The 17,127-nt window shown below is 46.9% G+C and overlaps 1 protein-coding gene across 2 annotated transcripts in view; it reads left to right on the top strand.

Annotated features, from left to right (window-relative positions):
* LOC143955562 (uncharacterized) overlaps nucleotides 1–17,127 on the top strand; it is a 28,350-nt gene extending 11,223 nt beyond the window's left edge. Inside the window, exons 1-9 of one of the 2 annotated variants that reach the window (XM_077465634.1) lie at nucleotides 5,132–5,196; nucleotides 8,246–8,356; nucleotides 8,920–9,054; nucleotides 9,143–9,266; nucleotides 9,383–9,480; nucleotides 9,563–9,763; nucleotides 9,845–10,033; nucleotides 10,189–10,324; nucleotides 10,849–17,127. In XM_077465634.1, the coding sequence (XP_077321760.1) occupies nucleotides 8,261–8,356; nucleotides 8,920–9,054; nucleotides 9,143–9,266; nucleotides 9,383–9,480; nucleotides 9,563–9,763; nucleotides 9,845–10,033; nucleotides 10,189–10,324; nucleotides 10,849–12,329 (2,460 nt within the window). In that variant the 5' untranslated portion in view covers nucleotides 5,132–5,196; nucleotides 8,246–8,260 and the 3' untranslated portion in view covers nucleotides 12,330–17,127. Of the gene's footprint in view, nucleotides 1–5,131; nucleotides 5,197–8,245; nucleotides 8,357–8,919; nucleotides 9,055–9,142; nucleotides 9,267–9,382; nucleotides 9,481–9,562; nucleotides 9,764–9,844; nucleotides 10,034–10,188; nucleotides 10,325–10,848 lie in introns of those variants that run through there. The other variant, XM_077465633.1, reaches the window with a different exon arrangement.

Here is a 17,127-nt window from a genome sequence, read left to right as displayed (position 1 = left end):
GACTGGCGATAGCAGCCTGGTCAAGAAGCCGAGTCAATACTGGATCAGATACAGGCACGGGATCAGAACACAGGGTACAGCTGCAGATCAAACCGCAAGGAACTAGTGCAGCTGAAGCATCTTTATAGGCCACTGGGCGCCAAAGCACGTCTACCATGCGAGCATGCGCAATCTCATTTCTTCACAACTGGATGGTTATCAGCCCGACTGCGCCTTTGTGCTTCTGTATGCCTCAGAGTTACTGTGGTACTACGATCAGTGTGTTCCTGACATGGCCAACCTCCGGGTGCCCAAATGAACCCTCTTTTGAGGATGGCTGCGAAAAAAGGCCTGGATTAACTACTTGGCATGGAAATTTCATTTAGGTTATCAGGAATTTTCTTCTGGGCCATACCCCTTCCATTTGATCCGATATTGCAGCTGGTTCCTTCTTCTCCTGCAATCCAAGACTGCCTCCACCTCATATTCCTCACCCCCATTCATGAGTTCAGGTGGCCCCGATCCCCTGTCGGGGAAGGGACACGGCACGGTGGGTTTTAACAATGACACACGAAATACTGGGTAGATTTTAAGTGAATCCGGTAGAGAAAGTTCGTATGGTACTTCATTTCGTTTCCCCTTTACCGGAAATGGACCAATAAACTTGGGTGCCAGTTTCTTGGAGGGGCAAGCCATTCTGAGGTTAGTAGTAGACAACCACACCTGATTGCCCGGTTTGAGACCTAATTCCCCTCTCCTCTTCCTGTCAAACAGCCTCTTAGTGAGTCGCCTGCGCCTTGATTGCGGCTTCTTGCAGTAACTTATTGTTGAGACCCAGGAAATCAATAGTGCTCTGAACTGCTGGAACCAGGGGTTCAGGAACAATGCCAGAAAGACTGGATGGAATCCATAGTTAGTGAAGAATAGGGGACTGACCCGTAGCCGAGTGGCTGGCATTGTTGTAGGCAAACTCTGCCAAGGGCAGTAGTGTTACCCAATTGTCCTGAACGAACGTGGTGAAGCACCGGATATATTGTTCAAGCGGAACCGAATATTTTGTTTTGTCAGCTGGGTAATCAGGGAGATAATAGCAGAGAATCTCTTGATGAATCTCTGGTAAAAGTTTACAAAGCCGACAAAAGGCTGCACCCCCTTTTTGTCTGTGGGTGCAGGCCAGTCCAGAATGCCTGCAACTTTTTGTGGGTCCATCTTGAGTGCTTCTGTGGATATTACCAGGACTAGGAACTGAGTGCTCTGCCGCTCAAAGTCACATTTTTCTGGCTTAGCATATAGCCCATGTTGATGGAGCCGGCAGAGTACGTTCTTGACACGTCCCCGGTGCGGATCAACAGATGCGGAGAAACTCAAGATATCGTCTAGCTACACGATTACGAAGATATCCAAACAGTCTCTGAAAATGTCATTAGCGAAGTGTTGGAAGGTGGCATGGGCATTGGACAGGCCAAAGGGCATTACCAGGTATTCATAATGGCCAAACCTAGTGAGGAACGCTGTTTTCCATTCGTCCCCCGCGCAGATACGGACCAAGTTGTAGTAGGGTTGCCACACCTCATCCCTTCAAACCCAAACACATATTAATTACACAGGTTCGTTGGGTGATTAAGGTGGTAATTAACCACTTCCCGACCAGCGCACGACGATGTACGTCGACAGAATGGCACGGGCAGGCATATTGGCGTACAGGTACGTCCAATATTCAATGCCGCCCTGCCATCCAGAGCGCGCCGCTGGCGGCGCGCTCCCGCGCTGGTCGGGACCCCCGTGAGTCCGGTCGCGGGACCCGCGGACTCGATCGCCGCGGGCATCCCCGCGATCGTCTCACGGAGAGGCCGAATGGAGGAAATGCTGTGTAAACAACATTTCTCCATTCTGCCTAGCAACTAGTGACGCTGATCTCTGCTCCATGTGATTGGAGCAGAGATCAGCCCAGCCCCCCACAGTTAGTAACACACCCCTAGGAACACTTAACCCCTACACTGCCACCCACTGGTTAACCCTTTCACTGCCAGTGTCATTTACACAGGAATCACTGCATTTATATAGCAGTGATTACTGTATAAATGACAATGGTCCCAAAAATGTGTCAAAAATGTCCGATGGGTCCCCCACAATGTCGCAGTCACAATAAAAATCGCTGATCGCCGCCATTACTAGTAAAAAAAAAATAATAAAAAATTATTAATAAAAATGCTATAAAACTATCCCTATTTTGTAAACGCTATAACTTTTGCGCAAACAAATCAATAATCGATTATTGCGATTTTTTTTACCAAAAATATGTAGAAGAATACGTATCGGCCTAAACTGAGGGAAAAAAATGTTTTTTTATATATTTTTGGGGGATATTTATTATAACAAAAAGTAAAAAATAATGCGTTTTTTTCAAAATTGTCGCTCTATTTTTGGTTATAGCGCAAAAAATAAAAACCGCAGGGGTGATCAAATACCACCAAAAGAAAGCTCTATTTGTGGGGAAAAAAAAGGACGTCAATTTTTTTGGGAGCCACGTCGCACGACCGCGCAATTGTCAGTTAAAGCAACGCAGTGCCGAATCGCAAAAAGGGGTCTGGTCTTTGACCAGCAAATTGGTCCGGTCTGCAAGTGGTTAAACTCTCTTAGTGCTTTACCTGCATTCAATTAGTCTCAGAACCTGTGTAATTAATATGTGTTCGGGTTTAAAGGGATGAGGTGGCAACTCTAGGTGGAGGGGGGATTATGGTGTGGGGTTGTTTTTCAAGGGTTGGTCTCGGCCCCTTAGTTCCAGTGAAGGGAACTCGTAAGGTGTAATTAATAAGTGTTTGGGTTTACCCCTCACAGGTGTAGTTTGGTAAGATTATACAGCAAGGAACTAGTGCAGCTGAAGCATCTTTATAGGCCACTGGGCGCCAAAAGCACGGCTACCGCATGCGCATGCGCACATGCGCCTTTGTGGCGCCTTTGTGACAGTGTATGCCTCAGAGTCATTAGCGAAGTGTTGGATGGTGGCATGGGCATTGCACAGGCCAAAGGGCATTACCAGGTATTCATAATGGCCGAACCTAGTGAGGAACGCTGTTTTCCATTGGTTCCCCACGCAGATATGGACCAAGTTGTAGTAGGGTTGCCACCTCATCCCTTCAAACCCAAACACATATTAATTACACAGGTTCGTCGGCTGATTAAGATGGTAATTAAACTCACTTAGTGCTTTACCTGCATTCAATTAGCCTCAGAACCTGTGTAATTAATATGTGTTCGGGTTTAAAGGGATGAGGTGGCAACTCTAGGTGGAGGTGGGGATTATGGTGTGGGGTTGTTTTTCAGGGGTTGGTCTCGGCCCCTTAGTTCCAGTGAAGGGAACTCTTAGCCCTTGTACATACGGTCGGACATTCCGATGGACAATGTCCGATAGGATCGTGTTGTCGGATAATCCGACAGTGTGTGGGCTCCATCGGACTGTTTCCGTCGGAGTATCTGATGGACCAAGTTTTCCAGCTGGGCTATAGAATTTTCCCACAACATGATCCGATCGGACTTTGTCCGATCATGTGTAGAGAATTCCGATCGGACAAAGTGCCACGCATGCTCAGATCAAGTTCCTAGACCAAAGCTATTGGCTACTAGCCTGAATGTAGTCCCGTACTAACGAAATAACGTCATCACGTTAAGTACGATCGGATTTTCTGACAACTTTGTCCAACTGTGTGTATGCAACAGTTTCGGACAAATTCCGACAGATTTGGTTGTCGGAATGTCCGACTGTGTGTACAAGGGCTTAAGGTGTAATTAATACATGTTCGGGTTTACCCCTCACAGGTGTCGTTTTGTAAGATTAAACAGCAAGGAACTAGTGCAGCTGAAGCATCTTTATAGGCCCCTGTGCACCGAAAGCACGGCTACCGCACGCGCATGCGCACATGCGCCTTTGTGGCGCCTTTGTGGCAGTGTATGCCTCAGAGTTACTGCGGTACCATGATCAGTGTGTTTCTGACACACTGGAAGGATTTCATCAAGGTAGGTTTTTGCAAGCAAATTTCTCCTAAGCACTCCCACATAGTGAAAAAAAATTTGAGGCTAATTATGACCAAATCTATAATCAGTTTAGCTACAAAATAAAAAGTAGCCAAGATCCCCTCACTCATCCCAATCAGTAATCTGTTTATACCGCATTTGGTGGGAGTGGAGATATACGGATATACAGTACATAGGCACACAGCACGGTTCTAGGGTTGCCACCCAGTCCAGGTTTTGATTCATGTGTCCAGGATTCAGACTCGCTGAAACCCGGACACATTATTCAGACTTCAGACGGGACTGTGCCCCCCCCCCCCCAACTTAGGTGTGCCTGGACACACTCTAGAGTTGCCACCTCATCCCTTTAAACCCCGAACACCTTTGAATTACACAGGTTCTGAGGCTAATTAAATGCAGATAAGGCACCAAATGAGTTTAATTACCACCTTAAGCAGCCACAGAACCTGTGTAATGAATATGTGTTTTCGGGTTTGAGCCGTAGGGTTACCACCTCATCCCTTTAAACCCGAACACATATGAATTGCACAGGTTCTGGGGCTAATTAAATGCAGATAAGGCACCAAATTAGTTTAATTACCACCTTAATCAGCCACAGAACCTGTGTAATTCATATGCGTTTTCGGGTTTAAAGGGATGAGGTGGCAACCATAGGACACATCCTAATCACCCAGTGTAGTGCAGATTCCCTCTGCTGCCTGGGTTGCACATACCTTCAGTATGCTCCCCAACTAACCAAATACCAAAACCACCAAGTGCCTAGGCCACCTTCCTTCCTTCTCTCTCTGAGCGAGTGAGGTGGGACTCAGAGGTAAGGGGTGCTCTGTAGACTTCGATGTAAGGGGGGCTTTGGGAACCATGATTTAAGGTGGAATGCTAACAATTCTGATGTAAGTGGGGGCTTTGGTGAAACCCCCTTACATCAGAGTTCCACAGCGTTCCCCCGTAAAAAAAAAAAATGTTCAGGTTTGGCTTGAAGAAAAGTTGACAACCCTACACGGTTCACACCTTTTCTCAGGTCTGCAGTTCCTCTGAGCTCCACAAGGTGGTGATATCACTTCTAGCCAGACAGGAAGTCTCTATGGAAGGCAGGAAGTGATGTCATGTGCAGACAGGAAGTTCCGGGTGAGAGATGAGTCGGGAGGAAGTAGAGAGGAGACATTACTGGAAGTGGCAGTAGAGGAGGTAATAAGATCTTATTTTCTATTTACACCCAGTAACCCCCCCCTTCATGTCCGTCCTCTTCCTCCATAGTCACTGTGACGTCTTTTATCTCCAGTAGATGAAGATACGCACAATTCCTAATCAAAGACTATAAAATAAAGACATACGTACCTAAATAAGTTCACCATCCCCCGCACCCAATAAAAGTTGTATAATCCCTTAGTAAAGGCCGATGAGGTGAGAAGGTCATTGGTGGGAAAGGTGACAAATCTCCATAAGTGACCCCGAAGCGGATAATGTACGTTTCCAGAAGTTACTTTCGACATAATTATCAGTCGGGATGAGCTGAGTCGCCGCCCCGGGTTTCGGTTCCGGACGGCTCTTTTGCGAATTTCAAAGAAGTTCAGATGCCAAACCCGAACCCCGTTGAAGTCAATGGAAGCTGAGCCTGGCAAAATAAAAATGCCCCTTTTTTTTGGGGGGGGGGGCTAATAAGCAAAGGGGGTGTCAAAAAAATAACATGGTGGGGACGGCACTGCCCCGGGGGACACCTGCCAAAAAAAAAAAAAATGTATTTTACGTGGCCAAGCAAAAAGTGCCAGAAAAAGTCTGGTCTTCAAGTGTTTAAGCATCAGCACGGATGCTTAACCATTTGAAGACCAGGCTTTTTTCTGGCACTTTTTGTTTACATCTGTATTTTTTGCTAGAAAATTACTTATAACCCCCAAACATTATACATTTTGTTAGCAGAGACCCTAGGGAATAAAATGGCAACTGTTGCAATTTTTCATGTGACACGGTATTTGCGCGTTGGTTTTGCAAACGCAATATTTTTGGAAAAAATACGCTTTAGTGAATAAAAACTAAAAAAAATCCCCAGAATATTTACCCCAATTTTTTGTATAATGTGAAACATGATGTAACGCAGAGTATGGACCTTGCTCTGTGGTCCAAACCATTTGGTGGAGGAGGGATTATGGTGTGGGGGTTGTTTTTTTTCCGGGGTTGGGCTTGGCACCCTAGTTCCAGTGAAAGGAACTCTTAAGGCATCAGCATACCAAGACATTTTTGACAATTTCATGCTCCCAACTTTGTGGGAACAGTTTGGGGATGGCCCCTTCCTGTTCCCAACATGACTGCCCACCAGTGCACAAAGCAAGGTCCATCAAGACATGGATGAGCGAGTTTGGGGTGGAGGAACTTGACTGGCCTACACAAAGTTGGGAGCATAAAATTGTCCGAAAATGTCTTGGTATGCTGACGCCTTAAGAGTTCCCTTCACTGGAACTAAGGGGCCAAGCCCAACCCCTGAAAAACAACCCCCCACACCATAATCCCCCCTCCCCCAAATGGTTTTGACCACAAAGCAAGGTCCATGAAGACATGGATGAGCAAATTTGGGGTGGAGGAACTTGACTGGCCTACACAAAGTTGGGAGCATAAAATTGTCCGAAAATGTCTTGGTATGCTGACGCCTTAAGAGTTCCCTTCACTGGAACTAAGGGGCCAAGCCCAACCCCTGAAAAACAACCCCCCACACCATAATCCCCCCTCCACCTAGGGTTGCCACCTCATCCCTTTAAACCCAAACACATATTAATTACACAGGTTCTGAGGCTAATTGAATGCAGGTAAGGCACTAAGTGAGTTTAATTACCACCTTAATCAGCCACAGAACCCGTGTCATTAATATGTGTTCGGGTTTTAAAGGGATGAGGTGGCCACCCTACCTCCACCAAATGATTTGGACCAGTGCACAAAGTAAGGTCCATAAAGACACGGATGAGCGAGTTTGGGGTGGAGGAACTTGACTGGCCTTCACAGAGTCCTGACCTCAGCCCGATAGAACACCTCTGAGATGAATTCGAGTGGCGACTGTGAGCTATCCCTTTAAACCCAAACACATATGAACTACACGGGTTCTGAAGCTAATTAAGGTGGTAATTAAACTCATTTTGGTGCCTTATCTGCATTAAATCAGCCTCAGAACCCGTGTAATTCAAAGGTTTTCGGATTTAAAGGGATGAGGTGGCAACTCTGCGGTGAGCCAGGCCTTCTCGTCTAACAAGTGCCTGACCTCACAAATGCTCTTCTGCAAGAATGGTCAAACATTCCCATAGACACCCTCCTAAACCTTGTGGGCGGCCTTCCCAGAAGAGGTGAAGCTGTTATAGCTGCAAAGGGCGGAGCCAACTCAATATTAAACCCTACGGACTAAGACTGGGATGCCATTAAAGTTCATGTGCGTGGAAAGGCAGATGTCCCAATACTTTTGGTAATATAGTGTATGGGCAGCGGATTTGGGGGGGTAGGGAAGGAGTGGAGGCAAGTCAGTAGAAAGGGTGGAGATCCACTTTAAGGTCCCCGTTCAATTTAGGTTTTTCTATACACCCCTATTACTGATCTCCATGGATTTGTTCTTTGGAGAGTTTCCCCTTTCTCTCCTCCTCCTCCTCCCGATATCCCTCCATTCAGCATATCCTACGACAGTGATGGAGAACCTTGGCACCCCAGATGTTTTGAAACTACATTTCCCATGATACTCAACTACACTTCATGAGCAATCATGGGAAAAGTAGTTCCAAAACATCTGGGGGTGCCGAGGTTCTCCATCACTGCCCTACGACATCACACTGACCCCACTCTGACCTCACAGCCTCAATAGTCGAGAGAAAACCCCATTCCAAGAAGGCAGAAGATCCTATTAATGGTTCCTTGTCTGAACATCTAATACTAAATGACACAAGTCCAAAAATAAAACATGCCCAACATAGGAACATATTTACTCGCCATTGTTTGGTATTTGCTATCATTCTTGGGGTCCAGGAGCGTCTCACCTTTTGGCCCCCATGGATTACAAACATAGGAATCTGTAATCCATGGGGGCCAAAAGGTGAGAAGCTCTTGGACCCCAACAATGATAGCAAATACCAAACAATGCCGAGTAAATATGTTATGCCATAGTTCTTAAATCCATACAGGCCTTCATATTACCTTCCTGATATCCTCATCCTAATATTTTACAACCAATACAGATAACTCTTCATTTATCAACGCTATCTGTCTACAGGGGAAACCTTCAAAGATGGCGGCACCAATGAGGATGGAGGAGGACCGGAGTCACATGACTGAGAAGATACTAAACCTCACCCTGGAGATCATCTACCTGCTGACCGGAGAGGTGAGGAGGATTCTGGGAGGTCACATGACATCACTCTTATCTCTATTAATAAAACACAGACCTGACCGGAGAGGTGAGGAGGATTCTGGGAGGTCACATGACATCACTCTTATCTCTATTAATAAAACACAGACCTGACCGGAGAGGTGAGGAGGATTCTGGGAGGTCACATGTCATCACTCTTATCTCTATTAATAAAACACAGACCTGACCGGAGAGGTGAGGAGGATTCTGGGAGGTCACATGACATCACTCTTATCTCTATTAATAATACACAGACCTGACTGGAGAGGTGAGGAGGATTCTGGGAGGTCACATGACATCCCTCTTATCTCTATTAATAAAACACAGACCTGACCGGAGAGGTGAGGAGGATTCTGGGAGGTCACATGACATCACTCTTATCTCTATTAATAAAACAGACCTGACCGGAGAGGTGAGGAGGATTCTGGGAGGTCACATGACATCACTCTTATCTCTATTAATAAAACACAGACCTGACCGGAGAGGTGAGGAGGATTCTGGGATTCTAACATGATATTCCTATTGGTTCCCCAATACAGAGATTTCCTCTTGTGAAGTCCGGTGATCATATGACCATCACAGTGCCTCCATGTGACTCCCTAAAACCTGAGAGACACAACATGGAGAAGATTCTAGAAGTCACCAAGAAGATGATGGAGCTGCTGACAGGAGAGGTGAGGAGGATTCTGGGAATTCTGGGACATTATCCAGTAACAGACAAGGGATGTGTCTGGATGGTGACTGTATCATTGTGTGTGTCAGGTTCCTATAAGGTGTCAGGATGTCACTGTCTATTTCTCCATGGAGGAGTGGGAGTATTTAGAAGGACACAAGGATCTCTACAAGGACGTCATGATGGACAATCAGCCGCCCCTCACATCACCGGGTAAGAGGAGACTTTATTGTAAAGGAGAGAGCAGTACGGAGGCTCCACCTAGATCCCCCATCATCTGATAAACACATAGAAACAATGTATTCAGTCAGTGTGTGTGTTTCCCACAGATGGATCCAGTAATGGGAACCCACCAGAGAGATGTCCCCATCCTCTGTATTCCCGGGATTCCACACAGGAAGGTCACCCCATCCCCCACTATCATCAGGTAGATGAGGAACAATTATTGGTAGTTATAATTTATACACAAACATGTTTATCACAATGAGTGATTTTTTTTACATATTCAGAGTGGAAACTTTGGGGATTATAATATTGTTGTTAAAGAGGAGGATGATGTGATGAAGGAGCTTTCTGAAGAACACAAAGATCTCTACAAGAACATTATGATGGAGCCACCTAATAACAGAATCCCACCAGAGAGATGTCCCCGTCCTCTGTATTCCCGGGATTCCACACAGGAAGATCACACCATCCCCCACCATCATCAGGTAGAGGAAGAACAATCATTGATTGTACAGCAATAGTACACAAGCATGTTTGTTACAATGAATGTTTTATTATTTATTTAGAGAGGAAACCTCAGGGATTTTAATATTGTTATTATTGAAGAGGAGTATGGAGTGATGGAGGAGTTTTCAGAAGGACACAAGGATATGATGGAGCCACCTAATACCAGGAACCCACCAGAGAGATGTCCCCGTCCTCTGTATTCCGGGGATTCCACACAGGAAGGTCACACCATCCCCCACCATCATCAGGTAGGTGGAGTTGAGGGTTGGGAACATAAAGTGATTGAACACTCTGACATGTGGAGATGATGTGTGGACTCTACAAGATGATATTTTCTATGTGATCTCACATCATAAATACTTCTATGTTACAGATGTTATTTTCTGCCATTCTGTTGGTTTAGGGTGAAGATCTGATGAACATGAAAGTTGAGGGTGAAGTAGAAGAGACGTATGTGAGGGATGATCAGCAATATACGGAGGAGGCTGGAATGACGAGGACATTCATAGAGGAGGACACTCCTACAGAGATCAGCACAGGTGACCCATCATATATTCTTCTCTTATCTCTGCTCTGTTTCTGCTCACTGATTGGTCCAGAGTAGGGCGGGAGCTGAGTGATATCAGCCAATAATAGGTTGATAATGGTCTCCTCCCTGTACTAATACCCTATTTGTGGTTCAGCTGGCAGTATTAGGTTGTGGGTCACTCCTAGTTACAGTAGCACAGATATGATAACACAGATTGAGCCTTTTTTTGGGTTGGTTCCTCTTCTTCCAGAAGACTTATCGCTAATTTTTTTAAATAAAAATAGTCTTGTTGCTTGTGTAAAGAGCATGGACCTCCCAGTCCCCATTGGTTCCTGCTCTTCTGACAAGGCTGTGTAAATGTAGAAGTGATCTGGGAGGAGGACCAAAGAACCTTTGACTGAAGAGGGGGGAAAAGTTGGTTGGGACCTCCACAGAGAACATCTCCTCACTCATATCTACCTGATCCAGATGGGATCTTGATGGAAGTGAACTAACCCTCTCATATCTATTGATCATATTTTTATATTTTTCCAGGACACGCCATGGAGAAACCCTCAAAGGATCGTCTCACTTTATCTCCAGGTTGTAGAATGGAAGATGAGGACATCACAGGAGATTGTGGAGGAGAAAAGACAATGATCTCCACTATGGATGGTGGACTTCACAGTGTGGATAGACCATGGAATCCCTCCGACTCTGAGCAACCTCGTACTGTGGGGGATGGGGCTGGGATTCAGGAGGAGGAGACATTTCCCTGTCCTGAATGTGGGGAAAGTTTTAGCTCTGGTTTAGGTCTTTTTATACATCAGGGATCTCACAGGGAGGGGGAACTTCATTCCTGTTCTGAGTGCGGGAAATGTTTTCTATATAAAGCACAATTGGTCAGACATCAGAGGTCTCACACGGGTGAGAGGCCGTATTCCTGCCCTGAGTGCGGGAAATCTTTTCCATGGAAATCAGAAGTTGCCAGACATCAAAAATCTCACACTGGAGAGAAGCCATATCCCTGCCCTGAGTGCGAGAAATGCTTCATTCGTAAATCGGATCTTAACGTACATATGAGATCTCACACAGGCGAGAAACCGTTTTTCTGCCCCGATTGCGGAAAACAGTTTGCACAGAATTCCCATCTTTTAAGACATCAGAGATCGCACACGGGCCAGAAGCCATATCCCTGCCCTGAGTGTGAAAAATGCTTTTCACGAAAGTCCCATCTTGCTGCACATCAGGTATGTCACACGGGGGAAAAACCATTTTCCTGTCCTGAGTGCGGGAAATGTTATCCCCAGCAATTAGAACTTGTTAAACATCAGAGATCCCACGCAGACGAGAAGCCATTTTCCTGCCATGAGTGCAGGAAATGTTTCCCGTCAAATTCAGATCTCGTTAGACATCAAAGATGTCACACGGGGGAGAAGCCGCATTCCTGCCCTGAGTGTGGGAAGTGTTTTTCAGATAAGACCAGTCTTCTCAGACACGAGAGGTCACACACAGGTGAGAAGTTATATTCCTGTCCTGTGTGTGGGAAGTGTTTTTCACAGAAGGCCCATCTTTTAAGACATCACAGATTGCACACGGGCCAAAAGCCATATCCCTGCCCTGAATGCGGTAAACGTTTTTCGCAAAAGTACCATCTTACCGTGCATCAGGCCTGTCACACGGGGGAGAAACCCTTTTCCTGTCCCGAGTGCGGGAAATGCTATCCAGCCAAGTCAGATCTTGTTAGACATCGTAGATCTCACACGGGAGAGAGGCCGTTTTCCTGTACTGAGTGTGGGAAATGTTTTCTATCGAGATCAGATCTGGTTAGACATCAAAGATCTCACACAGGGGAGAAACCGTTTCCCTGCCCCGAGTGCACGAAATGTTTTCTATCGAAATCAGATCTTGTTAGGCATCAAAGATGTCACACGGGAGAGAAGCCCTTTTGCTGCCCTGAGTGCGGGAAGTGTTTTTCACAGAAGTCTTATCTTAATGTACATCAAAGGACCCACACAACCCTTGAGGTGAATTAGTGTCCAGAGTGCGGGAAATGTCTTCTATATGGATCATATTTTGCCGTACATCAGAGATCTCACACTGTGTCAGAAGTCAGGCCGAGACAGAAGTACAGTTAAATCACACTTTTTTAATAATAAAAGTAAAAAGAACAAACGTAGTCAAAACATAGCCAGATTTCAGGAACCGGAATGGATAGTCAGCCAAGCCAGAAGTCAGGGATCAATGTAGTGGAACAGCAAGCAGGATCTGGAGCCAGAAGAGATGTCAGCAAAGCCAGTCTTTAAACAGGAACGCAGGAGATCGTCTCTGTGATGTTGGCAAAGGCAGAGCTCCTCTGGACTGGACGGCTTAAGTAGGCAGGACTGACGAGCAGCATATCACCAACAGTTGAGTAAATGTGGAGAGATGGGAGCTGGCAATTGGCCGACAGCTGAGCAGCCAGCTCAGAGAGAGCGTCTCAGCTTCTGTGATGTTGACCAAGGCGAAGGCAGAGCTCCTCTGGACTGGATGGCTTAAGTAGGCAGGACTGACGAGCAGGATCATCAACAGCTGAGTAACTGTGGAGAGAAAAGAGCTGGCAATTATCCGGCAGCTGAGCGGCCAGCTCAGAGAAGGAAGGGCTGAGCCTGGCCCTGACACACTGGGAAGAAGCTCACCTTGATATACACCTCAGAAAACACGTGGCTGAATGCTCCTCTGATCTTTATCATGGAAGGAACACTTTATAAGGAAATCTGAGTTCACCAAAGACTTCAACGTTCCATCGGGCTTCCTGTGCTAGGAGAGAGAAGGAGGGGGAGTCACTGCTGGTTGGGTCCCTCTAGGAGAGAGGAGGAGGGGGAGTCACTGCTGGTTGGGTCCCTCTAGGAGAGAGAAGGAGGGGGTGTCACTGCTGGTTGGGTCCCTCTAGGAGAGAGAAGGAGGGGGTGTCACTGCTGGTTGGGTCCCTCTAGGAGAGAGAAGGAGGGGGTGTCACAGCTGGTTGAGTCCCTCTAGGAGGAGAAGGAGGAGGTGTCACTGCCGGTTGGGTCCCTCTAGGAGAGAGGAGGAGGGGGAGTCACTGCTGGTTGGGTCCCTCTAGGAGAGAGAAGGAGGGGGTGTCACTGCTGGTTGGGTCCCTCTAGGAGAGAGAAGGAGGGGGTGTCACTGCTGGTTGGGTCTCTCTAGGAGAGAGAAGGAGGGGGTGTCACTGCTGGTTGGGTCCCTCTAGGAGAGAGAAGGAGGGGGTGTCACTGCTGGTTGGGTCCCTCTAGGAGAGAGAAGGAGGGGGTGTCACTGCTGGTTGGGTCTCTCTAGGAGAGAGAAGGAGGGGGTGTCACTGCCGGTTGGGTCTCTCTAGGAGAGAGAAGGAGGGGGTGTCACTGCCGGTTGGGTCCCTCTAGGAGAGAGAAGGAGGGGGTGTCACTGCTGGTTGGGTCTCTCTAGGAGAGAGAAGGAGGGGGTGTCACTGCTGGTTGGGTCCCTCTAGGAGAGAGAAGGAGGGGGTGTCACTGCTGGTTGGGTCCCTCTAGGAGAGAGAAGGAGGGGGTGTCACTGCTGGTTGGGTCTCTCTAGGAGAGAGAAGGAGGGGGTGTCACTGCTGGTTGGGTCCCTCTAGGAGAGAGAAGGAGGGGGTGTCACTGCTGGTTGGGTCCCTCTAGGAGAGAGAAGGAGGGGGTGTCACTGCCGGTTGGGTCCCTCTAGGAGAGAGAAGGAGGGGGTGTCACTGCTGGTTGGGTCCCTCTAGGAGAGAGAAGGAGGGGGTGTCACTGCTGGTTGGGTCCCTCTAGGAGAGAGAAGGAGGGGGTGTCACTGCCAGTTGGGTCCCTCTAGGAGAGAGAAGGAGGGGGTGTCACTGCTGGTTGGGTCCCTCTAGGAGAGAGAAGGAGGGGGTGTCACTGCTGGTTGGGTCCCTCTAGGAGAGAGAAGGAGGGGGCGTCACTGCTGGTTGGGTCCCTCTAGGAGAGAGAAGGAGGGGGTGTCACTGCCGGTTGGGTCCCTCTAGGAGAGAGAAGGAGGGGGTGTCACTGCCGGTTGGGTCCCTCTAGGAGAGAGAAGGAGGGGGTGTCACTGCTGGTTGGGTCCCTCTAGGAGAGAGAAGGAGGGGGTGTCACTGCTGGTTGGGTCCCTCTAGGAGAGAGAAGGAGGGAGTGTCACTGCCGGTTGGGTCCCTCTAGGAGAGAGAAGGAGGGGGCGTCACTGCTGGTTGGGTCCCTCTAGGAGAGAGAAGTGGGCGTCACTGCTGGTTGCGTCCCTCTAGCAATGTAGTCTGATCTTCAGAAGAAAAGTCAAAGGAAGACATCATGATTAGAGTGGAGGAAGATATTGCTTGTAGAAGGGGAGATCTCCCATACGGAAATCCTGGCAGGATATCTTCGACCTGTACTGCAGGCTGATGGCGGCCACAAATAAACCCTCACCAGAGGTAGCCCTTCTGTCCATGAGCCCAGGGCCTCTCAAGTTGATTAAAAAAGATCTCCTTTGACACTTTCTTGCCGCAGCTAGGACGGCGATTCCCCGCCCTTGGAGATCGGCGGATGTACTGGGCTACTGAAGGGGACTGGATTAGAGACCTGGAATGTCTGTTGGCCCAGGAAGCTGGGAAGAAAGAGCAGTTCTCTATCACTTGGACTTCATGGTCCGTGTTTCGTTATTTCCAAGGATTTTATCACATGGGCTGAAGGTGATTCAGCTTCACCTACTACATATCCATGCTGGAGTGAGTCCTTACCCTCTGTGCTTTCCTAGATATCCTTCTTTTTCCCTACAGCCATATTTCCCTCTATGATTCTGATGTTTTTTTTGGGGGGGGTTTCTCTCAAGTTTGGTTCCATGTGAAGCTTGGTTCCCTAAAATTGTTATGTTTCTTAAGATAACGAGAGGACCATACAGCATCTCATCCCTCCCAGAAAAGGGCTTATTAGCATACTATACAATGTCTCTCTTCTCGTAGTGGGAATAGAACTTCATGAAAGAATTTTCTAGTCTGTTGTCCTGCCTTCACACGGGTGGTATGCTAATTTAATATTTTTCACCGTTATGCCGCGTACACACGAATCCGAATTCCGGATAGAAAAAGACAGACGAGAGCTTTTCTTTGGAAATTAGCTGTCCGAATTTCCGCCAACCAAAAATTGATAGCATGTTCTCAATTTTTCAGACGGAAAAACTTTCTATCGGAAATTCCGAACGCGTGTATGCAATTCCGACACGCCAAAAATCACGCATGCTCAGATTCAACTACGAGACGGAAGCTACTGGCTATTGAACTTCCTTTTTCTAGTCCCGTCGTACGCGCTGTACGTCACCGCGTTCTAAACGATCTTGAATTTGTTGTGACCGTGTGTAGGCAAGACAGCTTGAGCGGAATTCCGTTGGGAAAACCATCAGAGCTTTTTCCGACGAGAATTCCGATCGTGTGTACACGGCATAACTTATATGGAAGACTTAAGCATATAGGCCCAATTCAAAAGTAATTTGTCTATGATTGAAAGGAAAAAAAAATAAGGGGAGATCAGACTACATGACAAGGATGTACAACTTTAGTCCAGCAATTATCGGCCTGACTTTTTCAGATGTGAGAACCACATCGCCATCTTTTCTATGGACCGAGTCCCTCTAAACAAGAAAATTAGCATAAATACAAACAGCTCAGTCTTGTGAGGAGTCAAGCCGTGTTTCTGGAACACCAACTACATCTTCAACCACTAGGTCATCTTTCTGCCTCACATTTACATCACATCTAACATAGAGAACGCCACTCCATGTTTTCTATGTTCCGTGTCCCTCTAAACAAGAGGATCAGCATAAATACAAACAGCTCAGTCTTGTGAGGAGTCAAGCCGTGTTTCTGGAACACCAACTACATCTCCAACCACTAGGTCATCTTTCTGCCTCACATTTACATCACATCTAACATAGAGAACACCACTCCATGTTTTCTAGGTTCCGTGTCCCTTTAAACAAGAGGATCAGCATAAATACAAACAGCTCAGTCTTGTGAGGAGTCAAGCCGTGTTTCTGCTACACCAACTACATCTCCAACCACTAGGTCATCTTTCTGCCTCACATTTACATCACATCTAAGATAGAGAACACCACTCCATGTTTTCTATGTTCCGTGTCCCTCTAAACAAGAGGATCAGCATAAATACCAACAGCCCAGTCTTGTGAGGAGTCAAGCCGTGTTTCTGCTACACCAAACTGATTGTTATTAATCAAAATTAATATAATAAATATCAATAAAATATGTGCATCACATAGACATTTGAGTGCAAATCAATATAACATTTCCTTATTCACATCTGACAGATGCAGCTAGGTATAGAAAAATAGAAGTAGCCTCTACAACAGTAATGGTGATAAAGAATATGTGGAAAATTGTACCATCGTCCAGAAACTAATGCCGCATACACACGGTCAGAATTTTGGTCAGCAAAAGACCGATGAGAGCTTTTCATCGGAAAATGCCTACCGTATGTATGCTCCATCGGAATTTAGCTGACCGAATTCCCGCCAGCAAAAAATTTAATAGCATGTTCTCAATTTTCCCAATGGAAAACTTCCTATCGGAAACTCCGATCGTGTGTATGCAATTCTGACGCGCAAAAACTCACACATGTTCAGATTCAACTACGAGATGGAAGCTATTGGCTACTAGGTAATGAATTTCCGTTTTCTAGTCGTGTTGTACGTCACAGCATTCTTGGCGGTCGGAATTTGGTGTGACTGTGTGTAGGCAAGACAGTTTGAGCGGAATTCCATTGGAATTCCGATGGGAAAACCATCAGAGCCTTTTCCGACGAGAATTCCAACCGTGTGTACGCGGCATTA

This window comes from Lithobates pipiens, unplaced genomic scaffold (genome assembly GCF_037356315.1).
Source record: "Lithobates pipiens isolate NorthernLeopardFrog02 unplaced genomic scaffold, aLitPip1_a1.2 Scaffold_35, whole genome shotgun sequence".
Taxonomy (NCBI): Eukaryota; Metazoa; Chordata; class Amphibia; order Anura; family Ranidae; genus Lithobates; species Lithobates pipiens.
Note: the sequence above shows the minus strand (reverse complement) of the source record. Positions and strands in the feature narration are given on the sequence as shown.